This window comes from Filicampus tigris, chromosome 3 (genome assembly GCF_054856515.1).
Source record: "Filicampus tigris isolate MCC_2025a chromosome 3, RoL_Ftig_1.0, whole genome shotgun sequence".
Lineage (NCBI taxonomy): Eukaryota > Metazoa > Chordata > Actinopteri > Syngnathiformes > Syngnathidae > Filicampus > Filicampus tigris.
The window spans coordinates 18,515,832-18,537,262 of record NC_141219.1 but is presented as its reverse complement, the minus strand read 5'-3'; the positions used below and the strand labels follow the sequence as shown (position 1 = coordinate 18,537,262).

Here is a 21,431-nt window from a genome sequence, read left to right as displayed (position 1 = left end):
TCAGAAATTACAGTACATGAATGAGCAAATATTCCCACAAAGTTGCTCCAACATCTTATAAAAAAAATAAAAATAAAAAAAAATCTTTCACATGAGCAGAAACTGTTATCACTGAAATGGGGACCAACTCCATATTATCTTCTGTTGTCAGTTAAGGGCCAGGTGTCCCAACACTTTTGTTCATAAAGAGCGGCCTTGAATATTGTTACAGTACTGCAAATGTACTACTCACCAGCTACACTAATGAGGGCAAGCACTATAGAAAATAAATAGTTGGATGGATAGGGTATCAATAAGATAAAATAGTGTGGTTGTAAGTTTTATTTTCTAAGCAGTATCAGATCATGACCATGTTTATATAAGAACTTCTAGTTATTGTTTTAAAAATCCCACTTGAATTGAAGATGGTGATTTACTCTATACTAGAGTAGGGCTAAAGCCTATCTGCAGTATTGATAATATCACACATGCAGATCTCTTCAACTTTTCTCCATAAAAACAGTGCCGCTTTTGTACATCTGTGCATTAGAGATTGTGATTGGATTTCACAGTGGGGTCTGTATGCCGTCATTATCATGATAACAACCTAAGACATGAAATGGCTTTCTGGAGAATTGGCATTTTTCAAGGCTTCCTTCTGCTGTCTGTTCTACATCAGAATTGCACAAAACACTGGGAGACTTGCAACACTACTCTAGCATGATATTATAAATAATTCAGCAGCGATGGCCACCCCCTCTACTATTTGCTCTGAAATGTCCTAGCTGCATTTGTAATTCATTCCTATCATAGCATATGGATTTGAAGTGCTATCCCATCAATCGCTTACAGTATGCATGTAAAAGAAGAATGCCAGTTAATGTATATGATGAAAAAGGGATGTGCAGGTTTACTTTGAGTGTTCCCTAATGACATGTGAACATGTAAATCATATAGAATGCACAGTTAGTCGTTACGATGAATTAATTATGTGCAAATATAGTCCTCATTTACCTGCTGAGAAAAGGACAAATGTAACATAACACCCCAAATATTTATGTTTCATAAAAGAGTTGTGCGAGAGATGTTTTGTTACAGTATGTCAATTAGTAAAATCCCATTTGTGACAAAGTTTTACCACCAATTTTAGTGTTTTTCTTTTAAATTAGTGTTTCGGTGTAGTGGATGAGTTCCTCTCAACTGTCTGCTACCATGACTGTCCTCAGTCGGGATATGGCAAAGCAATTATTCACAGAATGTACATTTTTTTAAAAAGTATGTCTATTTGATTGCCATTTGATTTACTTTTAATTACGTTTTCTATGTTCCATGTTTATCACATGGCATTATTTTTAATCCTCTATTATACATTCATCCATTTTCCGACCCGCTTATCCTCACTTTATATTTACACAGAAAGATAGACCTAAAGGATAATAGACAGGAATGCAAGGCAGCATTTATCAGTTAAGGCCTTTCAGTCTGGCAGACAATATCCACGTAGATAATAGTGGTGAAATAGTCATCCTCAGTATTAGTTAATATTCACTTTCAAAGTGCCACAGGCCATTTGTTACATAGGTCAATTCAAGAAGGAAACTGTAAATTATGCTTAGACAGTGATGCAATACATTTATCCCCCCAAAAAATGCATTAAAATGAGTACATTACTGGAATCTAAACTAATCTACTTATACAATACAGATACAATTTTATTTAATGCAATTACATGTTTGTGTTAATTCAAAATGGATTTACACTTCCAAGAGAACAAATTTTTATTTATAATTAAAGTACTTTCTATATACTCATAAATAAAGTTGCTCAAATCCTTTTCTGATTGTTTAATTAGTTAATATTCCTAAGAAAAAAGGCCACGAAAGTTCATTCAGATAACATCAATGTGTCCTTTTCAAACGTTTTATAGGCTGCTTGGCTCTGTAATTCTGTTGTCACAGTGACCTCTTGTGGTTGAAGCCTATATTCCTTCTTGCGCTTTGTCCTCATACTCTGGCTTCCTTTCATGTTCCTATGACATGTATGTTAATTAAAACTTACATTAGCCTTTGGTGTGATGATTGTTTTTTTCTTCAGGTGCCCTGTGATTGGCTGGTGAACAGACCTGGGTGTACCCCAGCCAGGCAGTTCCAGCCAGGTCACCTCAGCGCCCCATGAGGATAAGGAGCAGAGGTTGAGTAGTCACATTATAGCTAAGCAAGTCCCAAGTAACTGTTGCAAAAATCCAGCCAGTCAAGTTGAGTCGCCACTAAAGTTTCAATTAGTAAAGCAATTACCGTACTTGGGTTAAGCAAGTCACATGTCAAGTCATACAATCTTGCTCAGTCACACTTTACACTTTGCATCAGTACTATCATGTGACATTTCTAATCACCTGTCCTATCCTAGGAATTCTGATAAATATTACGTTTGTGGAATAATAGAGAATCCACCCGTTTTCAGCCATCTCCGGGGGCGGCCATTTTGTCACTTTTGTTGACTGAAAATGACACCACAAATGCTCAGGGCTCAGGTAACGACCAATCACGGCTGACCTGTCTTCTGAAGCTGTGCCGTGATTGGCTAAAAAGGTGTGGATTTTGCTGTTTAACTCATATTCCACAAACGCAATATTAATCAAAACGCTGTGTTTCAACTAGTGGGCCTGCTGGGAACATATCCCTGAAAAAAATATGTTTGGGTTGATTTTCTCTTTAAAGTCGAGTCTTTCAGACGTTTTAGTCAGACAGACATCTTGAATGATTGGACCGATAATAAAGAAATTAAGGCAATGAGTTGGTCAGCCTGGCGGCACTGTGGTCGACTGGTTAGCACGTCCGCCTCACAGTTCGGAGGTCGTGGGTTCGATCCTGATGAAAAAAAAAGTACCGGCCTCCCTGTGTGGAGTTTGCATGTTCTTCCCGGGCCTGCGTGGATTTTCTCCAGGTACTCCGGTTTCCTCCCACATTCCAAAAACATGCTTGGTAGGTTGATTGAACACTCTAAATTGCCCCTAGGTGTGATTGTGAGTGTGGATGTTGGTTTGTCTCCGTGTGCCCTGCGATTGGCTGGCAACCGATTCAGGGTGACCCCTGCCTGCTGCCCAAAGACAGCTGGGATAGGCTCCAGCACGCCCCGCGACCCTTGTGAGGAGAAGCGGTATAGATAATGGATGGATGGAGTTGGTCAGCCATGCCTCTAGATCAAATTTAAGCATGCATGAATGACAAGGACACAATGTGTTCTCATTGTATTAAAATCCAATATGGCACTTTTTTTTATTAATGACAAGTACTCGATCCGGTTTGGTGACTGAGGGGTTTGGGATCAAACTTTGTAGCTTTCAGGCTTAGTGGAAGAAAGAAAAGAACCTCCCACCTGGTGAAATTCCATGGTCCAAAGTTTTTGGGGGAGAGGACATTGAGCTGAAATTGTGTGAGAATGTCGATCTCACATGTTGGGCGATGGCTTTGGTCTTTGTACATTTAAGCCTCCAAAGGGCAGCAAAAAAAAAAGCAGGAAAACAATCATGGTACTGTGTTTATTTTTGTTTACGTTGACATTGAGGTGGACGTGTGGATGCACGTCCTTTATTCACACGATGCACAATTGCATTGGTTTAAACGCTTGTCCCCTCTGGTGGGCCTCAATGTGCGCCTCAACGATGAGATTCTAACTTCTAACTTGACACCAGCACCACCTGTGCCGGGCATTCAGGCGCTCATATCAAGAGTATGTGATGGATTGATGTGCGAGTATTCACATAAAACCACACTGACAAGACTTGCATGTCTTTGCAAGCCTTTGTAACAGCGGGATAAAGCCCAGATTTTGACGGTAAAACGGTGGCAACGCCGCCAAGATGAAGCTGCATCACCATTTCAATGATTTATCGGCCACTGGATTGTAACGCCTTTCAAAAGCAATAACGGGTTAGCCAAACGGTATGACTTAGATGCTCTTTGTGTTTTACAGGCAAAGGTGGGATGATGTCACGTCCAAATATACACCGTTTCGTCATATGATACCTTCTGGCAAGGTGACCTCATTTCATGAAAAAAAAAAAAAAAAACTAACACCATATATAGAGTTCAAGAGAAGCATCCATCCAACACAGAGGCTCGTGGAAACAAGTTAAAACAAGTTAAAAACATATGTACATTAAGAGAAACACTTGGGCCTACATTGAATTTTCCTGTTGTGTATTAAATATAAAAACATTTCCAGTAAGATGATTTGATGAAAATGCCCATGTGTAAATTAACTGGATCTTGAACTCCCTCAATCATATATTATATAATAATCTATTTAGCAAACGTACCTATTTACATTTTTTTTTTTTATATATGCGTTACTTTGTTTGTGACATGGCGGGTTAATGATTTGCATGCAATTCCTCGCATCCTTCACAGTCAATTCCTCCTGCACACCAGCAGCATACCATTACTGACATCGCTCACATTAGGACTGCATGAGCTAACCAAAGCAGCTTGGCCGGGTTGAGTACACTTGTTTTAAAGAAAATGTAGTTCACTTGAATCCACAGGTGCTCAAGACACCGGCCAGATGGAGATATTCATGTTTGATATTGTCATTGAGGGTGGAATTTCTTATTGTTATAAGATCCCCAAAAATAAGGTCAACACTGCAGAAAGAGATATAAAGAAACCTTTTTCTTCACATGAAACATTTACAAAAAGTCTTTGGTGGTTACCTAATTCACCTCGTGACACAGACAACGTTGTTCATAATTCTGACAGCAAAAAGTATATTTTTGTATGGTCATGTTTTGCCAAGACTCACAAAGTAGGCTTCATGCATTAAACAGCAGTCGTTCCCAACCTACTTTTATAGAGGTTAAAAACAATGAATATTTCTTTATTTTGTTTCAAAATAACCTCTTCAAACACTTTATTGTATATTATAATATGTAATACAGTCAATCCCCACTATAATGTCCAGGCTGGCCCACGAATAGTGATTATTGATACCCATTGGAATGCATTGGAGAATTATTTATTTTTTAATTTAAATATTTACAAACCCTGAAAAGAAATCTTCCCAAAAATCTGAGAAACATTCAATCTACGTTTGCCATGGCAACCGAGAAGTAATGGGGAAGTGAATGCCAGAAAAAATAAAAATAAAAATAATCAAAAATATATTTAAAAATATAAAAAATATATTTTAAACATTTAAAAAAATATATTTGAATATTCAAATCCGCAGGTGTCAAACTGTGAGTATGCAGGGGTCGACTGTAATACAGAATATTTTATTTTTATTAAAGGCCATTTCCAATGAGTATAACATATTGCCAAAAGAATATTGCTAGCTGTGAGGCTAACTATGTGGCTTAACCTCTGGCAAGGGTCCACAACCCACTTTTGGGTCCCAAGTTCAACTGACCAGTTGAGAATCACTGCATTAGAGCACACACTGTGTTTTTCCATGTTGATGGGCCACCATGAAAAAGGTTTGTTTTGACGAGACAATTTCTTGTTTATTAGGGTTTGTCCAAAAGAAGTTCCCCAAACTTGCATGTGTAATCTTATTATGATCGTAATAGCATCTTGCACTAAAGTGTGGCCCTTTACATGGCATATATCAGTGGTGCCGTGAAATGCGGGCGAGTTGACTTACAAGTTTCTTGAGATTTTCATACAATTTGTTGCTTTGACGTGCAACAACAAAAAATTAGATAAGTGTGTTGTGCGGTACAGTGACCTCAATTAGGTCATTACACAACAAGCAGCAATCAACCAAATAGAGAACAATTCTTCGAGAAGAGGCATCAAACTGTTTAATTCCACTACCAGTTAAAATTCAGTCAAATTATACATAAAGGAAAATGAATTACATGTTTCATATCTAATGAAACCATAGCTTTGCTTTAGATAAGTCTGTTTAGTTTAATGCTAACAATGCAAAACACCACAGGTAGGCTAACAAAAAGCATCTGTGTCTGTCTTGCTTGACTACATCACTCTTGAAAAAGAGGTTTTAAACTCAATGATGCTCATCTGGTTAAATGCAGCATTCACATTTAATTAAATTTTGCTGCAGTGTTATTTCTCTTTAAGCAATGAATATTTGAATATGAACCCATTTTGTGTACCTCAAAGACCAAAACCGATTATTTTTAAGGAGGCTACGCTCATTTAATATCGGCTCAACCTTGGTTTGGACTGTCTATCACACAGTCCTCGCCAGTGCCCCGTTTTTCGCTGTGGTCTGCTGGGGAGAGGGTACGTGTGCAGCTGATAAGAACAGACTGAATACGCTTATTAAAAAAGCAGGTTCTGTGGTTGGCTTGCTACTCCCAACAGTTCAACAGGTGACCGAGGAAAGGACGCTTTTCAAGATCACATCCATCAAGGCCAATTTTGTCCCTCCCATTCATGCCCTGGAGGTAATCAATGGCAGCACTTTCAATCACAAACTGATGACACTGAACATTTTAGAAAGACTTTTATTCCACTGCTATTAGACTGTTTAATGCACAGGGTGAATGATGTCTAATGATGTTTTTTTTTTTTCTACTTATATGTGAATGATAGATTTATGTAATGTTGCTGTCTGTGTGAGCTGCTGCAACAGGATAATTTCCTGAAAAGGACCAATAAAGTATCTGTCTATCCATCTATTTACATAGACAGATAATATAATACTCACAAAATCTTCATGCAAGAAACACACATTTTAATGCATCTTAGAGCTTTCACTGGCTTCATGTATATCCATCAGTATGCCTGTATTATTATGTAACGAGGAACTTTCACCAGAAGAAGCAGCACAATATCCATTGAATTGAAAGAAACAATGCGGCCAAAACTGGTAAATTCTTTTACATTCTACTTAATTACGTCATGATTTTAAAAAGTACATTATATAGTGTGAATTTACAAATGCTGAACCAAATATACAGGGGTTCACTGTAATTCATGTTACATTATTTCCCAAGAAAACATTCTTAAATTTTTAAGACAAAAAGGCACCACAAAACAAATTGTGTTTATCCTTATGGTTTAAAAAAAAAGTAATAATAAAAAGATAGCTTATCAGCATAAACATATTGTTGATGAAAATGTTGTTCTTGGACTTTCAGTCTCATAATGTCTCCTACAATAACTCTCCAGGGTTAAAATTTTTGAGTGCCCTGCAAAGGGTTAAGTGACGTGAGTTACTAGCGGATTAGTCACAGTGGATTGTCTGACTGGCCTGTTCCCTTTCTCCCCTGTCACGACCTTTACATGCATAGTATGTAGTAGTGAACCATAAAATAAATTGCATTGCTAATAAATTCAAGTGACAGTCGATGCCATTTCAAAGAGTATACTTTTTCACCAGAGTCCCACAGTATGACAGTACACCAACGCCACAGCCGGCTGAAGGTATTCCGCAAAGTGTTTGATGCGCTAATGAGGGAGCATTATTTCAAATGAAGGGTGAAACTGGACCGAGAGCAAAGGCAGAGGGGGCAGTGCGGGGCACAGGTGTCAAAAGCTGAGTTGGTAGTAAGTGGTGGTGTCACGAGGATGGATGCCTGCCCTATCCCCATCGATGCACTGGTAAAGTGACATCAACTGTGAAATTGCTCATCGATGACCAGGGGAGGGCTCGTCCATGTGTATATAAAAGCCAGATGCCCACTCCCACCAAAAGACCGATCAACAAGTTTGACTCCTCTGTCCATGTTTACCTGCAGTCTTATCACAACAACAAAAGCAACATCAAAATCAAAAGTTCCTGGATATAAGGACAAAACTGGTAAGATATTGGCTTGACATTTTTTTCTTACTCTTAGAAACTGTTGCTTGGCAAAAAATAATGTTCATACAGCTGAAGTTTACAAGGAACTTTTCTTAACCCAATGTCTTATTTATTTTCAGCCCTTCATCAGCATGTTTGTGCTACGTTGCTTTGAAACAACCATTTTAATACTCCTCTTTTCAAGTTTGCACACAGATGCAAAATCACTGAGGTAAATGCCATTCTAATGTGTGGAATATCATGACTGTCTTTTCAGTTCAGGAGCATAGAAATAAAAAAAATAAAAAGTCACTCATTGCTCATTCATCATCTTTTCCTCACAATGCCCGTGACATTTTTGTGTGCAGAAAGAGAACTATCAGCGAGGTACAGTTAATGCACAATGTTCAGCAACACAAACAAGTGGGAGAGAGACAGGAATGGCTCCAGGAAAAGTTAAAGGACGTTGTTGTTGCCAGTGCCAACCCTCAACATGGACAATTAACCACAATGCAAATTATATTCTCAAATGAGGTTCTTGAAGAAATACTAAACTAACCATTGTAGAAATAATTTATAATGTGTATTTACTGTCTGTTTTTATCTACAAATTTATTCAGTCCTTCTTTTATCAATATATGCAACCTGCTATGCATTGCCCTTTTTCTTTCAGTAACAAAAAAAGTTATTTATTTACTATTCAAATTGTCATTGTGTCACTTAACAGTTTGTTTGCATTGTTTTTTTAACACCAAACAACATAAAGTATTTAGATAAATAGTAAATTTAATGTACCAGTTCAAGTGGTCCATCAAGTGGTCCATATATATATATATATATATATATATATATATATATATATATATATATATATATATATATATATATATTAGTTTGGCTAGTCCATTATTGACTTTTAAGAATGATTTCAAATACACTGGACTCTGCAAAATCACTGTAACCTCTTACATTTAAAATTCTGACATGACTCAAAACTGTTTCAGACTGATGAGTATTGATTTTCAATATGCCAATGATTTATTGTTTGTGCATTTTCTTAGGAACATTAATATTTTTATCCGAAACGTAATCTCTACTTCTACACTTGCAGATGAAGAAATAGTCAAAGTGTTGCAAATTGATATTTATCAGTTTTAAATCATTGTTGATATTTGTATGCAATCTCGATCAGTGTTTTCCACACTGATGAATATCGTTCACAATTTAACATTTGATTAGAGATACTATGAGCAAATGTGTTCAGAAGTGTGCAGATGAGTTTCATATAGGTTGTTCACCCTTGACGCACAGTATTTGAAGAAATAAGTGAAGCCACAAATCGTGAAACTTGACAAGAGCAACTTTTCAGTACTTAATATAATAATAATAATCTTAATCCTGTGTCATTGTTTCAACCTAAGTAATTAGTATCGATTTTCAATGATAATCGATGCATGTGAATTTTGGATATGAACATGAATGTGTTTATTTATTTATTCATTTATTTATTTTTATATATTTTTTTATGAACATGAATTTATTTCACCCGAACTGATCAATATGACGCCTGTGTAAAATTCTCGCGAGAGCTGAGTTTTTTTCGATTTAAGGCGGATACAAATATAATTTTGCGAATATATTTTATAATGTATTTTTATCAAATGGTAAACGTTTTACGAAAACTCAAATGTAGAGACACGTTTATTTATTTAATTATACTGTTGTTATTATTTTAACTATCTGAAATTCGACATGATAATGTGCGTCACAGCGTCGTGACGTCAGTTACATGACTGTTTTGAAAGGAGGCTGGCTAACTGGCTAGTGGCTAGCTGTCGGCATTACACTTCAGCCTAGACGTTCGCCAGTTTGGTAACTATACTTATATTTTACGGTACTCTCATAGTCCTTATACCATTGCAGTGCTTGGCTGGTCAATATTCCATGAAATAATGTCGAAATGTGCATGTAAATTGATCGTTGTAACACGGCCGGTAGTGCTAACTGTGTAGGAGTGCGAGCGCAGGAAACTCGCAGAGCTAATGCTACTGGTAAATTTTCCTTCTATTGTCTGACGACCGATTATTATGATTAAATGTCACACTTCAGGCGAGTAATAGGAAGCGAATTTATTTAAAAACACGTCACTGGTTAATTTTGTCGAAACGATTTCGTTCTGTGCTAACAGCTAGCTGTGGGATTTTGCGTGGAGTTTTGATCAGCGGAACCAGTCGGCGACAATTTGAATATGAAGAGTGACACTTCCGGAGCGGACTCCCCCATGTACGGGTGATGGCAACACGTCTGCAGTCATATGACAGTAACTCCAGTGATACCGAAAACTGGGAACGGAAAGCTACAAGCCGACCTCGCAAACTGTGTAAGCATTCGAGGTGAGCTAGCCGAAAGCGATCAGCGAGCAAGTGAAGCCCTACTTCATTCGTTATGATTTATTAGAGAAGCAAACGACGTCGATATGAGATTGTAAGTACAATAATGGAATTCCATTGTACCTCAAAGTTTACTGTACGGTTTGACAATCTGACTATTGTCTGATTGATGTTTAGTTCCTGGCTCATATTGAGGCAGTGGTGGTAGCATCTTGACCATGCGCCATGACGTGCATGTATGTATTCTGTAAATTCAACTGACTCACTTTCTTTTACAGGGAACAAACTTTAAGAGTTCCAATAAGAATGACTATTATCACTTTAAAACATTCATTTATTACAACTAGAAACGCAATTTTTAAAGTGGTATTGCCAGAGCTGGGCACTTGACCATTTTTTGCCTGTCCGGCCGCAACCCTCCACCCTTGACTTGGGTACCCTTCCGGCCATATTCATAAACATTGTCGGCCCCCGGAAGTGCTGACCAGGAAGTAAAAAGTGAGGCTTTTACCACTGGTTTTCAAAATGTATCTTTCATTGTTACAAAAAAGGGAAATCAAGAGGAAACTCTTGAAATGTATCTTTCAATGTTAATGCAGTAAATGCACTTTATTTATCAAGGCTCCTTCCATTGTTCTCGTGCCGTAACTTGTAAATAAGTCAGCCAAAATAGCAGTAAATAGCTTGCCAGCCCCTCCTCTATTGGAAACTCTTTCTGACGGCACGACGGCGCTGCTGTCAAGTAGAATGTTTCAATCCGAGGGGATTTGTGGTCCGTTTATCGTCTTCCGTCTCTAGCAGGGCTACCCTTCCGCCATCCGTCTATCTGCCTAGTCAGGCCGGACCAAATAGTAATCGCCTATAGACCAGTCCGCTAAAAAAAGCAAACCGACAAAAAAAAAATCCTCTGTATGCTCAGTGAGCTGATTTGCAAGACAGTTTAACTCTTTTTGTTAGACTATTGGCAGATTTTTGTCCAGAGAATTTTGGTAGAACTCCCAAGTTGTACTACTTTTGGGACGTTTGACTTTGCCGGTTGCACAGAAACGCAGTCCCTCATTTTAGTTCGAGTGGCACTAGGTGTGTGGTTGGCATCGCTTAGGCATTGCTTCTTATCTCATTGTTGACGCCACCTGACTGCATTCTGTGTGCATTAATCATACTTGAATTGCAACCTAGCAGACCAGGATGTTGCACTCTCTCGCTACTAGTCTTTTCCATTGTGTGCGAACGAGATGAATACAAACCGGCGGCCTTGCTTGTGTGGCCGTCGCTGCTCTCCTACAATGAAATGAAGCACCCTGTAGTTGATGTGTACGGACGTTGACTCATCTTTTGTGTTTGAAGCGCAGCAGCCAAGCTTGCGCATCTCGAGTGGAGTCCCAACAGAGGAAGATGAGCCTGCACGGTGCCAGCGGGGGCTGCGACCGCTCACGTGACCGCCGCCGCTCCAGCGATCGCTCCAGGGATTCCTCGCACGAAAGAGAGGGGCAGCTGACACCCTGCATTCGCAACCTCACCTCGCCCACCCGCCAACACAACAGTGGTGAGTATGAAGGGAAAGAAGAGAATGGCCTCAGTGGGGGGGGGGTCACGGGCAAGGTACACAGCTCTTGGTGGTTTGCGCTGAAAGCAGCTGTGAGTTGATCAACTTCCTGCTCACATTGGCTTCACATCCTTGTTTGTTTTCACACAGGTACAATGAACCTGTTTGCTGTTTACAAATTCATATTTGCACTTTTTTTTCTCTGCCTATCTGCAGCAATTTGCTGCAAAACTCATTCACTGACAATGCTGATAATGCTATAAAATGCTACATTATAGCACCAAAGCCGTGGAGAACAGGAAAGTAGGAATCGGCGAATCAATGGTAGAAAATGGTTTGGTTTCACAGGAAAAAAAAAAGAAACGTGTCAAGCAGAATGGGGACTTTAATGCTAACATTTTGCTTTCTTGACATCTCAAACTATAAATGGAACAAAAACACGACTGATAATTTATTTACAGATATACAAGAATGAAAAAACGGGATGTATCTTTTTTAAGACCCGAGTACTCAGTGATACCAAGTGCCCAGACTTATCACGCCGTTGTGATGGAAAATGTTTCAGGAACACAAACCTATCTTGAATATGGCATAGCTTTCATTCAAATATGTAATATTTGATGAGATGACATTCTAACATCCATCTGTATGTTTTTGTAACACTCAGCTGTGAGTAGCCTGGTCGCCTCCTTTCGAGCAGAGTTCCTCATACATTTTGCAGAGCGCAATTTACACTCAGCTAAAAGTGCTGTCGCCCATTTTTACCTGTAAGTATCTCCACGCAGGTGACATAGTTCCCACCCGGAAGGTATATGTCAGGCTGACAAAGTATCTGTGTTGTAGTATGGGAGCATTTTTATGTCTCCAGTAGGGGTAGAATTTTGTTGTATTGGCACCATACTATGACAATTGAGGCTTTCTCTTCTCAAAGAGAAATCCGATTGGAAACTTGATAAGTGCTTGAGACCATGGCGTGACATCATTGATGAGTCGTTGCTTTTGCGGCCATGACCTCATCTTTGATTGTCTTTTTCAGACAAGTCCTTTACGCTGTCGTTCTTAGTCATTTCCTCCGGAGTTGACATTTGCATTCATAGCGAACGGCAAATTTCTAGCTCTGTTACTCCCCCGTCGTGACTGAGGTGCGATTCTTTATTGTGCCTTAGCGCCACCCTCTATTGGTTACTGTGGCATTTATGGTTCCAGATTTCGCTCGTAGTTAGTGGACCAAAACAAAAAGAAACGCCTAAAGACTTCTGCAGTGAAATGCTATGAGCTGCAAGACAAGCTCACCTGTTAAAATCAATACAGGTACCAGAAAAGCTGTGAATATTAGAATAAATATCATATGATAGGCTTGCATTCCGAAAGTAGCATTGTGCACAGAGAGCCAAAACCAGACTTTCTTTCCATGTGCGCGCAGAACGCGACCGCGATGGCGGGTCCTCGTCGAGGCCCGGCAGCCCCCGGCCACAGAGGGTCTCTCCCAGCGGCTCCAGCAGCAGCGGCGTGGTGAGCAGCCGCAACAGCAGCCTGTCCAGCACCGAGGGAACCTACAAAAGTTTGGCAGTGGGAGAAATGGTCTTTGTGTACGAGAACCCCAAGGAGGGCGCGGCCGGCGCCACCGTCTGCAACCGAAATGTGCGGACGTCTGAGAGGGTGACGCTGATAGTTGACAACACGCGCTTCGTGGTCGACCCCTCCATCTTCACCGCGCAGCCCAATACCATGCTCGGCAGGTACGGCACACGCTTACCGATTGATGGCTAATGTCGTTCACTGGAATGTCTCAACCTCCATGTAAACAAAGCTGCTTTCTTTCAGGATGTTCGGATCGGGACGAGAGCACAATTTTACACGGCCCAATGAGAAGGGAGAGTTTGAGGTGGCCGAAGGAATCAGCTCAACGGTTTTCCGTGCAATACTGGTCAGTAAACTTTGTCCCGTCAACACCTTGTGATTTGTCTAACGCAGTGATTGCCAACCACTGCCCCGTGGCACAATAGTGCGATGTGAGGAATGAGCCCATTTCACTTTGGTCCGAAAATTATTTATCGCAAATAATGTATACTCAACAAAAATATAAACGCAACACTTTTGTTTTTGCTCCCATTTATTTATAACTCAAAAGTCTGCAACTTTTTCCACATACACAAAATCACAATTTCTCTCAAATATTGTTCACAACCCAGACTAAAGCTGTGATAGTGAGCACTTCCATCCCACCTCGCAGGTGTGCCATATCAAGATGCTGATTAGACACCATGATTACTGCACAGATGTGCCTTAGACTGCCCACAATAAAAAAAAAAAAAATGGGGGGAGTATTTTAAAAGAGATAATACTGGCCGATTAATAGGTTGGGGCCTAATTTCTATGTTGTAACTCACTTTTGTAGAAGTTAAAGAACAGTGAAGAAAACGTATTAATAAAATAATCGTTCAAAACATACATTATGGCATCATGTTTTTCAACAAATCTGTACTTGCTTACATGTTTAAATGACACCTTACTAAGAAAAAAAATTCAAAACATTACAACTTAAATACTTGATATGTTTGGTATAGGAACTCTTGATACACTTTCCACTCATGATACAGAGACAAAACAAATATGGATATACAAAAGTATCATTACACTCCAAGTAGTAACCTTTCTAATGCATGTCTGTCAAAATATTTTTCTCCAAATAATATGCAAGTTCAACCTGGGGTGCATATTAAACATGTTATACATTGGGTCCTCGGTTTACGATTAAGGTGTTCCTCTCCTATGGCGGCGACGTAACCCGAATTTGACGTAGCTCATATTGACTGCAAAGTTGAAACACCGTAGTCCAACACTAACCTTATGCTAGCACTTCAGTCAAGTCATTACTACAGTATTTCCATTTCCATTCAGTCCCAAATGATTGATTTTGGGGTTGTCTCATCTGTAACTTTGGTTGGTGCCATTATCACTGTGAGAAGAAGCGGAAATGATTATTCACAATGAGTTGCAAGGCGGCGACAAGTAAACATGCTGTGGTGGAGTGAGTGGGAGGGAGGGAGGGAGGGAGGATTGTTAAGCTTGGCCACATAAGAACCAGGAAGTAAGTAGATAATAATTAGTCTCACTGCTTGTGATTCCAGCTCATCAACATTCTTGTTTTTTGGTTTGTTTTGGTTGAGGGGGTTGCTGACATTGATTGTGTATTGATCCCTGTCGATTTGGCCTCATTCTCAACTAAAATTGGCTCAGTGTTACATTTTACACAGACTTGACTGCGCCTTTTGTGTCTCATTGACAGGATTACTACAAATCGGGGCTAATCCGATGTCCTGATGGAATCTCCATCCCCGAGTTGCGGGAGGCGTGCGACTATCTATGCATCTCTTTTGACTACAGCACCATCAAATGCAGAGACCTCAGTGAGTGCTTTTTTTCGGTGAAGAAATCAGACCCTTTTGTTTGAGGGGATTTTCTGTGTACTTTTTTTTTTTTTTTTGCTTAGAAATACATAACTAAGATTTACTGTTTTAATTTGACTCTATTCCGACTATTTGTATCCAAACAATAAAAAGTCTTTGCTTGTCCTCAGGTGCCCTGATGCACGAGCTGTCCAACGACGGCGCCCGGCGACAGTTCGAATTCTACCTGGAAGAAATGGTTCTACCTCTGATGGTGGCGAGCGCCCAGAGTGGCGAGCGTGAGTGCCACATCGTGGTCCTCACCGACGACGACGTGGTCGACTGGGACGAAGAGTACCCGCCGCAGATGGGAGAAGAGTACTCCCAAAGTAAGTGCACCGCACACCAATACAAACCCAGAGTGAAATCCAAATCGAAACTAACGGAAATCTCCTTGCAGTCATTTACAGCACAAAACTGTACAGATTCTTCAAGTACATTGAGAACAGAGATGTTGCCAAGTCCGTTTTAAAGGAGAGGGGATTGAAGAAAATACGACTGGGCATTGAAGGTAAGTCCTTCACACTAGGAGTACGAAAGCAGTCATTTTGACTCTTTTCAAACTTTCATGTGTTATTACTCTGCACGTCGCGGTGGGATGGTGCCGCCAGGTTTCTATAGCAACCAGCGGTTGCATTGTCAAACGCTGCTGCTCACCATGATCGATGATTAAAAAAGAAATCTTATAGAGTAGAGGAGGCGTGTCACATCTGCTTCAAAATTAATGACGAGTCTGAGGATTAATTGTTTGACACACAGCCAGTCAGAGTAAAAAAAGTCCCCCCTGCTCCGGGAGGCGTGTCTCCTGTAGTATGAAACTCTGTTAGATGTGATAGTCATGACGATGTGGGTAGTGCATGCCAGACTGTCAAAATAAATAAAGTAATGAGCTTATGTGATGGGTGAAATATTAACTCTTTCTGGTATATTTGGTCAATTTGTGCATGTCGCACTAATTTCTTCCGATCGAAAGTATGACGCACGAACACGCAAATCCTAACGGATCAATATTTTTAGTGTCCATGAATACAGTACATCCAATGCACTATACAAATAAAATTGTATTGTGTCATGAATTTCAACTTCGGCAACCCTAATGAGGATATTACTACTTTTGTGTTTTGTAATATGAAGGCACTGTGTCCTATTCAGAGCTAATTCTAATATTTTACTCCTTGAGAAGAATCATGCGATGCAGTCAGTACCACCATAGTAATATGTCAACTTGTATTCAGGTTACCCCACATACAAGGAGAAGGTGAAGAAACGTCCCGGAGGTCGTCCGGAGGTCATCTACAACTACGTCCAGAGGCCCTTCATCCGCATGTCGTGGGAGAAGGAGGAGGGCAAGAGCCGCCACGTGGACTTCCAGTGTGTCAAATCCAAGTCCATCACCAACCTGGCGGCGGCGGCGGCCGACATCCCCCAGGACCAACTGGTGGTCCTGCACCCGGGACCCCAGGTGGACGAGCTGGACATCCTGCCCAACCACCCGCCCGGAGGCCACCCTTACAGCAACAACTACAGCAACGAGCCCGACCCAGAAGGACCCCCGCCTGCCGTGTGAGGACCCCTCGGACTCCGATGGACCTCGATCCTGTCCCATTTGTCCGCCTCCCAGCATGCTGCAGCATGGAGTGCACCATAAGGGGGGGCACCATAACCATATTGCCTTGACACCTCCTTCGCAGCCTTAGAGAACCAAGAACCTGGTGGACTGCTTTGATTTTCTTTAGTTTGTTTATTGTTTTTTTTACTTGACCAAAGCAATTTATTTTTATGTTTGCTAAATATTCAGTAAACACTTTACTTATTACTATTATTTACAATGTTGTACCCTCATTTGTTGGGTTTGGCTGAGCACTCTTGTGGTATCAATGTTTCCCTTCACCAATCATTTTGTTTAGATTTGAGACGTTCCCAGGTGGCTTGATGACTACGTGTGCTTTTTACAGAAAAGAGTTGGTCAGAAAGGGATTGGGGGAAATTGTCACGTGTCACTCGACCTCCATGCGTTAACGGTGTAACTGGATGTGTTCTGTCTTTGGCTGGATGTGATATGTGCTGTGATGCTCCTACCGCAGACTAAACATTAAAGCAGAGCACACGGGCTGGCACGCTCGCAATCTTTTAGTGCAAAGCTTGAAACGGTTGTAAAAACAATGTTCAATAAAGAAAAAAACTTTGTGTTGTGTGCTTAGGTGTTTTGTTGATTAAAAAAAACCTGGTTCATCAATGATGGGAATCTGTTGGAGAGTTTATTTATGCAATCATGAAGTCTTCAAATCTCACATCTCAATTCCAAAGTTCCAAGATGGTGGCCCAAAAATCCACAATAAAATGTGTTTTTTTCCCCTTTATAACTGAGAATGTATTGATTCTAAGCCGATGTTTTGGAATAAAATGCATGTCCGTATGGTTCTTGCGAAGAAGACTGGAGAGTAAGAAATGCGTTTGAGCCATAACTTTCAAATGACAGATTCTAACTATTAGCTCCAAAATGCCCACGAGTAATCTTGCATCACTGGTATGTAGTTGTTCCACTAGTGCAAAAATGACGTCATATAGTAGGAGAAAAAACACTAGGTCGGAAATTCATTATACAATTGCTACCGTGTCTATTGAATTATTTTACGAGTAAGGACAAAGAGAAGAATTACATCAGGTATCAAAAAACTGCTGAAACAACTTTCCATGTTTTGGGAAATCATATAGGGAAAGCATATGGTGACAAGTGTTGTGAGCTTGTCAAGCCGATGTCTCCCAAAAAACTAATTTTGAATGAATATGAATACGCATAAAAGTTGATTGTGTCTGAAACAAATATACTCAAGGGAACATTCACTTGGCATGACAGTGACCACAGGGGGGCGCTTTAGGTCAGCATTTGGCTTTCAGATACTGCTCGTAATCTCATTTAACACCTGTGCTCGTAACACAAATACATTTACTCATTCCAGGAGCAAAATTATGGTATTTCAGTTTTCTTTGTACTTGTTGTTTTAATTTGGTTAGTTCTTCCTCATTGATAAATCTGGGCATGTTTATTGAACACCTATTCTATGTTAATAATGGCAACAACTATCCGAGGTCCCTCCACCTTGGAACTCCTACTGTATGTTCATCCTTGCATTGCAGGCCCAACCAACAAACCCCCCCACTCCCCTACCGCACCCCTCGGAGGTGGATATTCTGCCACAATTTCAGCAAAGCTCCTGAAGCCCAAGGTAACAGGTCAGTGCCAAGGTTATTAAAGTTAATGAAACTTAACGATGTAATTAAAAAAAAGTAATAATAAAACGGCTCTAAAAATAAAAATAAAATTTTCTTTCGCAGATTGTTTTACTCATGTACTGCCTGCGAGGTTGTATAAACAGTTTTAGCACACATGTTCAATTTTGAAAATTGCAAATTACACGTTAAATTGTTCTTCTTGGAACTATGAGCTGCTGGCATGTAGACAAAGATTCATTATTTGTAGTGTACAGAATAATTTCCGGACTAATAGTGAAATTGGAGAATTTTCCACAGCTCACCTGTTGATCTTGCACGCAGTAGTTGGTGGCTTGTAGGACTGGACAATTAATCGAATTTTGATCGCGATTAAGATTTTAGCTTCTACAATTAAAGGAACCTGATCGTCGGTGGGTCTGCGGCATATCTAATCATACACTTTCTCAACCAGTAGCCAGCCAACCACCAGGGGGCGAACACATGCATAAAGCACCGTTATGTTGCCGAAATAAGTCATGACCCAAATTTGGAGATAAGGACGTGTCTCCATATACAGGTATATGCACTCTGTGATAGCATATTTATTTAGGTAGCTCTTTGTAAATTTGAAATGTATGTTTTGTCTTTTTGCAAATGTATCTATGTATTCTTTTTGCAAGTGTCATTTCATTTTGCAGAGAAAACTATATTGACATGTTTGTTGAAAAGTAATGCAATAAAGTGCGGCCCCACATTCTACTACAAAACATATTATGACATTTCAAAGGCTTTTACACAAGTATATTAGCAAGCCATGCTACACAATGCTTTCGCCATAATCTCTCTGATTCTGTGTGTGGCGTGTATGCTTGTTTACCTGTGTAAAAGCCTAAGCCAATGCAGTTTTGCAAGACAATCAACTGCCATGATACTTGAAGCCTGACATTGTCCCTGTGAGTCGTCCCCCCCAAAGCCAACTTCATTCATCATCTTTCTTTTTAATGAAACAGAAGACTTCACTCGGATTTCCGAAAGACACAGACATTTTGGTGAGTGTGTAAGTGATACGCAACAAACACGCCCATGAAACACTGCGTTGTGGAGGAAAAGGCTTTGTTTGTGTTTGTTTCCATATTGGTTTGTTTGTGTGAGAAAAATATTTGTAGCCAGGGGCCAATTTTGGATGTGAACTTCGGCAGAGCCCAATTAGAATGTCAAGCGTTCATCTAGCCATCCATTTTCTATAGCACGTGTCCTTATTAAAGTGAAAGTCAACGCATACATATTTTTTGCAAGAATATGTTTTATGCAGGCCCATTTATGCATTCTGATAAATATTGCTTTTCGTGGAATGAGTTAATCCACTCATTTTTAGCCATCTCTGGGGGCGGCCATTTTGTCTAGTGTCGACTGAAGATGACATCACAATCGCTCACATTCAGAAAACAGGTCAGCCGTGATTGGTCGTTGCGAGCAGTTGTGCTGTCATTTTCAGTTGACAGAAGACAAAATGGACGCCCCCACAGATGGCTAAAAACAAGTGCATTTTGCTGCTTAATTTATATTCCACAGACGCAAAATTAATCCGACTGCCGTGTTTCAACTAGTGGGCCTATTATGTTTGGGTTGACTTCCGTTGTATTGTCTCTGCTGACTGTCGAAACAGTTTATAGGTAGTAAAGAGCTAAAAAATAGTCTTTTGTTGTAATTTGCAGCATAGGGAGGACATATTGACTAAAATACAAAAATAAGTTTTATACTGTAAGTGACTCAGTAAGATGCACTATCATTTGGCATTTTACGAAGAGAATAAAGAATATATGCATCGAGTATTTTTATTTAATCTGTAACTTATAACTACACTCTAAAAACAGTTAAAAATAACACAATTTTCTGTCAAAAATGGACCGATCCACTAATTGGGTCAATTTGACCCACCTTCTTGCGTTGTTTTGTACAAACCAGCAAATTTTTTTGGGGTTGTTTTATACAAAACTACCAATTTTTTGGGTTGTTTTTGGGTCAAATTGACCAAAGTATTGGATCGGTCCAATTTTGACCCAAAATTATTTTATATTTAACCCGACTGTTGTACTACTGTAGTGTAGTAACTAACTACCATGGCATGGATGGTAGTTTGGTAGCATGACTATAGCCTTTTGCATTGTCTGCTAGCGCTAGATTACTTGTTGTTTCTTCAATTGTATTATGTTATGGTGTGATCGGAACAAACATACAAAAAAGTGTGTATGTTGAGCGTAGCGAGCATGATGGATATACTGGGCCTTGAGACTCGACATCACGTGGTCTGTGCGCAAAGGTCGGCACAGAGCCTTACAGGATTAACACACCTGCCAGCAGCACAACGGACTCTAACGAGCAGCCATTGGTGATGTTAGCGGCGGGCTAAATGCTCTTTGAGCCGCTCACTGCTCAGCAGCGTCGGCGCCTTCATTAGTGATGACCTTCACTCTCAGGGGCCCAACAAAGACCCCCAGAACACAAAGTCACACATTCCTGGGATTAGGGAACACCAGCTGTTGGCACCATTAAGCGATATTTTTCCTGATGAGTGAGGACTGTGAACGACAACAGGTCATGTAAGCCATAAAATTTGATGATGATGGAATTGGATCCAGTGGAATGTAAAACAGGAATTGGGGGCTGTACAGGTTTACCTTGAGTTTTTGGGGATACCGTCACTTGGTCATTTGCTTGATTTGAATGAATGCTAGATGGTGGCAGCGTGCTCAACTCATGTCACAACAAGCAGCAGTTTGGCGACAGTGAGCAATTCTTTACAAAACTGTTAATTTCGACTCCAACTTGATGTTTACTGTCAAACTAAACATAAAACAATGAGAATTATTGTCATGACTGTGTGCTGTTGAGTCTGGTTCTCAGCTAGGGTGGTGGGCGGTTCCCTCCAGCGGCGCACCTGTCACACATTACAATCAAGTGCTGTTTAAAAGGACTGCCAAGTTGTCACTTCCTTGCCGGATTATTCCTCTGCTTGTTCATGACCGTAGCACCAAGTAATTGAATTTTCTAGACGTTTTCGCCATGTACTTTGCTCTCTTTGTTGCCTCGAGTTTTCCGCCAATG

General features: G+C 40.1%; 2 protein-coding genes and 1 long non-coding RNA gene across 11 annotated transcripts in view; all 3 read left to right on the top strand.

Moving 5' to 3' along the window:
* Positions 1–2,185, top strand: part of LOC147150161 (uncharacterized) — a 99,172-nt gene extending 96,987 nt beyond the window's left edge. The window contains exon 6 of the long non-coding RNA XR_015086232.1: positions 2,074–2,185. This is a non-coding gene — a long non-coding RNA (uncharacterized LOC147150161). The remainder of the gene's footprint in view (positions 1–2,073) is intronic.
* Positions 2,186–7,880: 5,695 nt separating this feature from the next.
* pth1b (parathyroid hormone 1b) lies at positions 7,881–8,286 on the top strand. The gene is made up of 2 exons (XM_086026945.1): positions 7,881–7,960; positions 8,097–8,286. The coding sequence occupies exons 1-2, from the start codon at positions 7,881–7,883 to the stop codon at positions 8,284–8,286; spliced, it is 270 nt and encodes an 89-aa protein (XP_085883071.1).
* Positions 8,287–9,484: 1,198 nt separating this feature from the next.
* btbd10b (BTB (POZ) domain containing 10b) lies at positions 9,485–17,352 on the top strand. 9 transcript variants are annotated; one of them, XM_086026362.1, is made up of 9 exons: positions 9,485–9,600; positions 9,917–10,108; positions 11,466–11,664; positions 13,088–13,403; positions 13,489–13,591; positions 14,954–15,074; positions 15,245–15,442; positions 15,514–15,624; positions 16,349–17,352. In XM_086026362.1, the coding sequence occupies exons 2-9, from the start codon at positions 10,043–10,045 to the stop codon at positions 16,678–16,680; spliced, it is 1,446 nt and encodes a 481-aa protein (XP_085882488.1). In that variant the 5' UTR covers positions 9,485–9,600; positions 9,917–10,042; the 3' UTR covers positions 16,681–17,352. The 9 variants fall into 9 exon arrangements, with proteins under 9 accessions (XP_085882488.1, XP_085882487.1, XP_085882495.1 ...); XM_086026361.1 differs by having other exon boundaries at positions 9,917–10,121; positions 11,471–11,664; XM_086026369.1 differs by lacking the exon at positions 9,917–10,108 and having other exon boundaries at positions 9,525–9,600; positions 11,471–11,664.
* Positions 17,353–21,431: the final 4,079 nt, after the last annotated feature.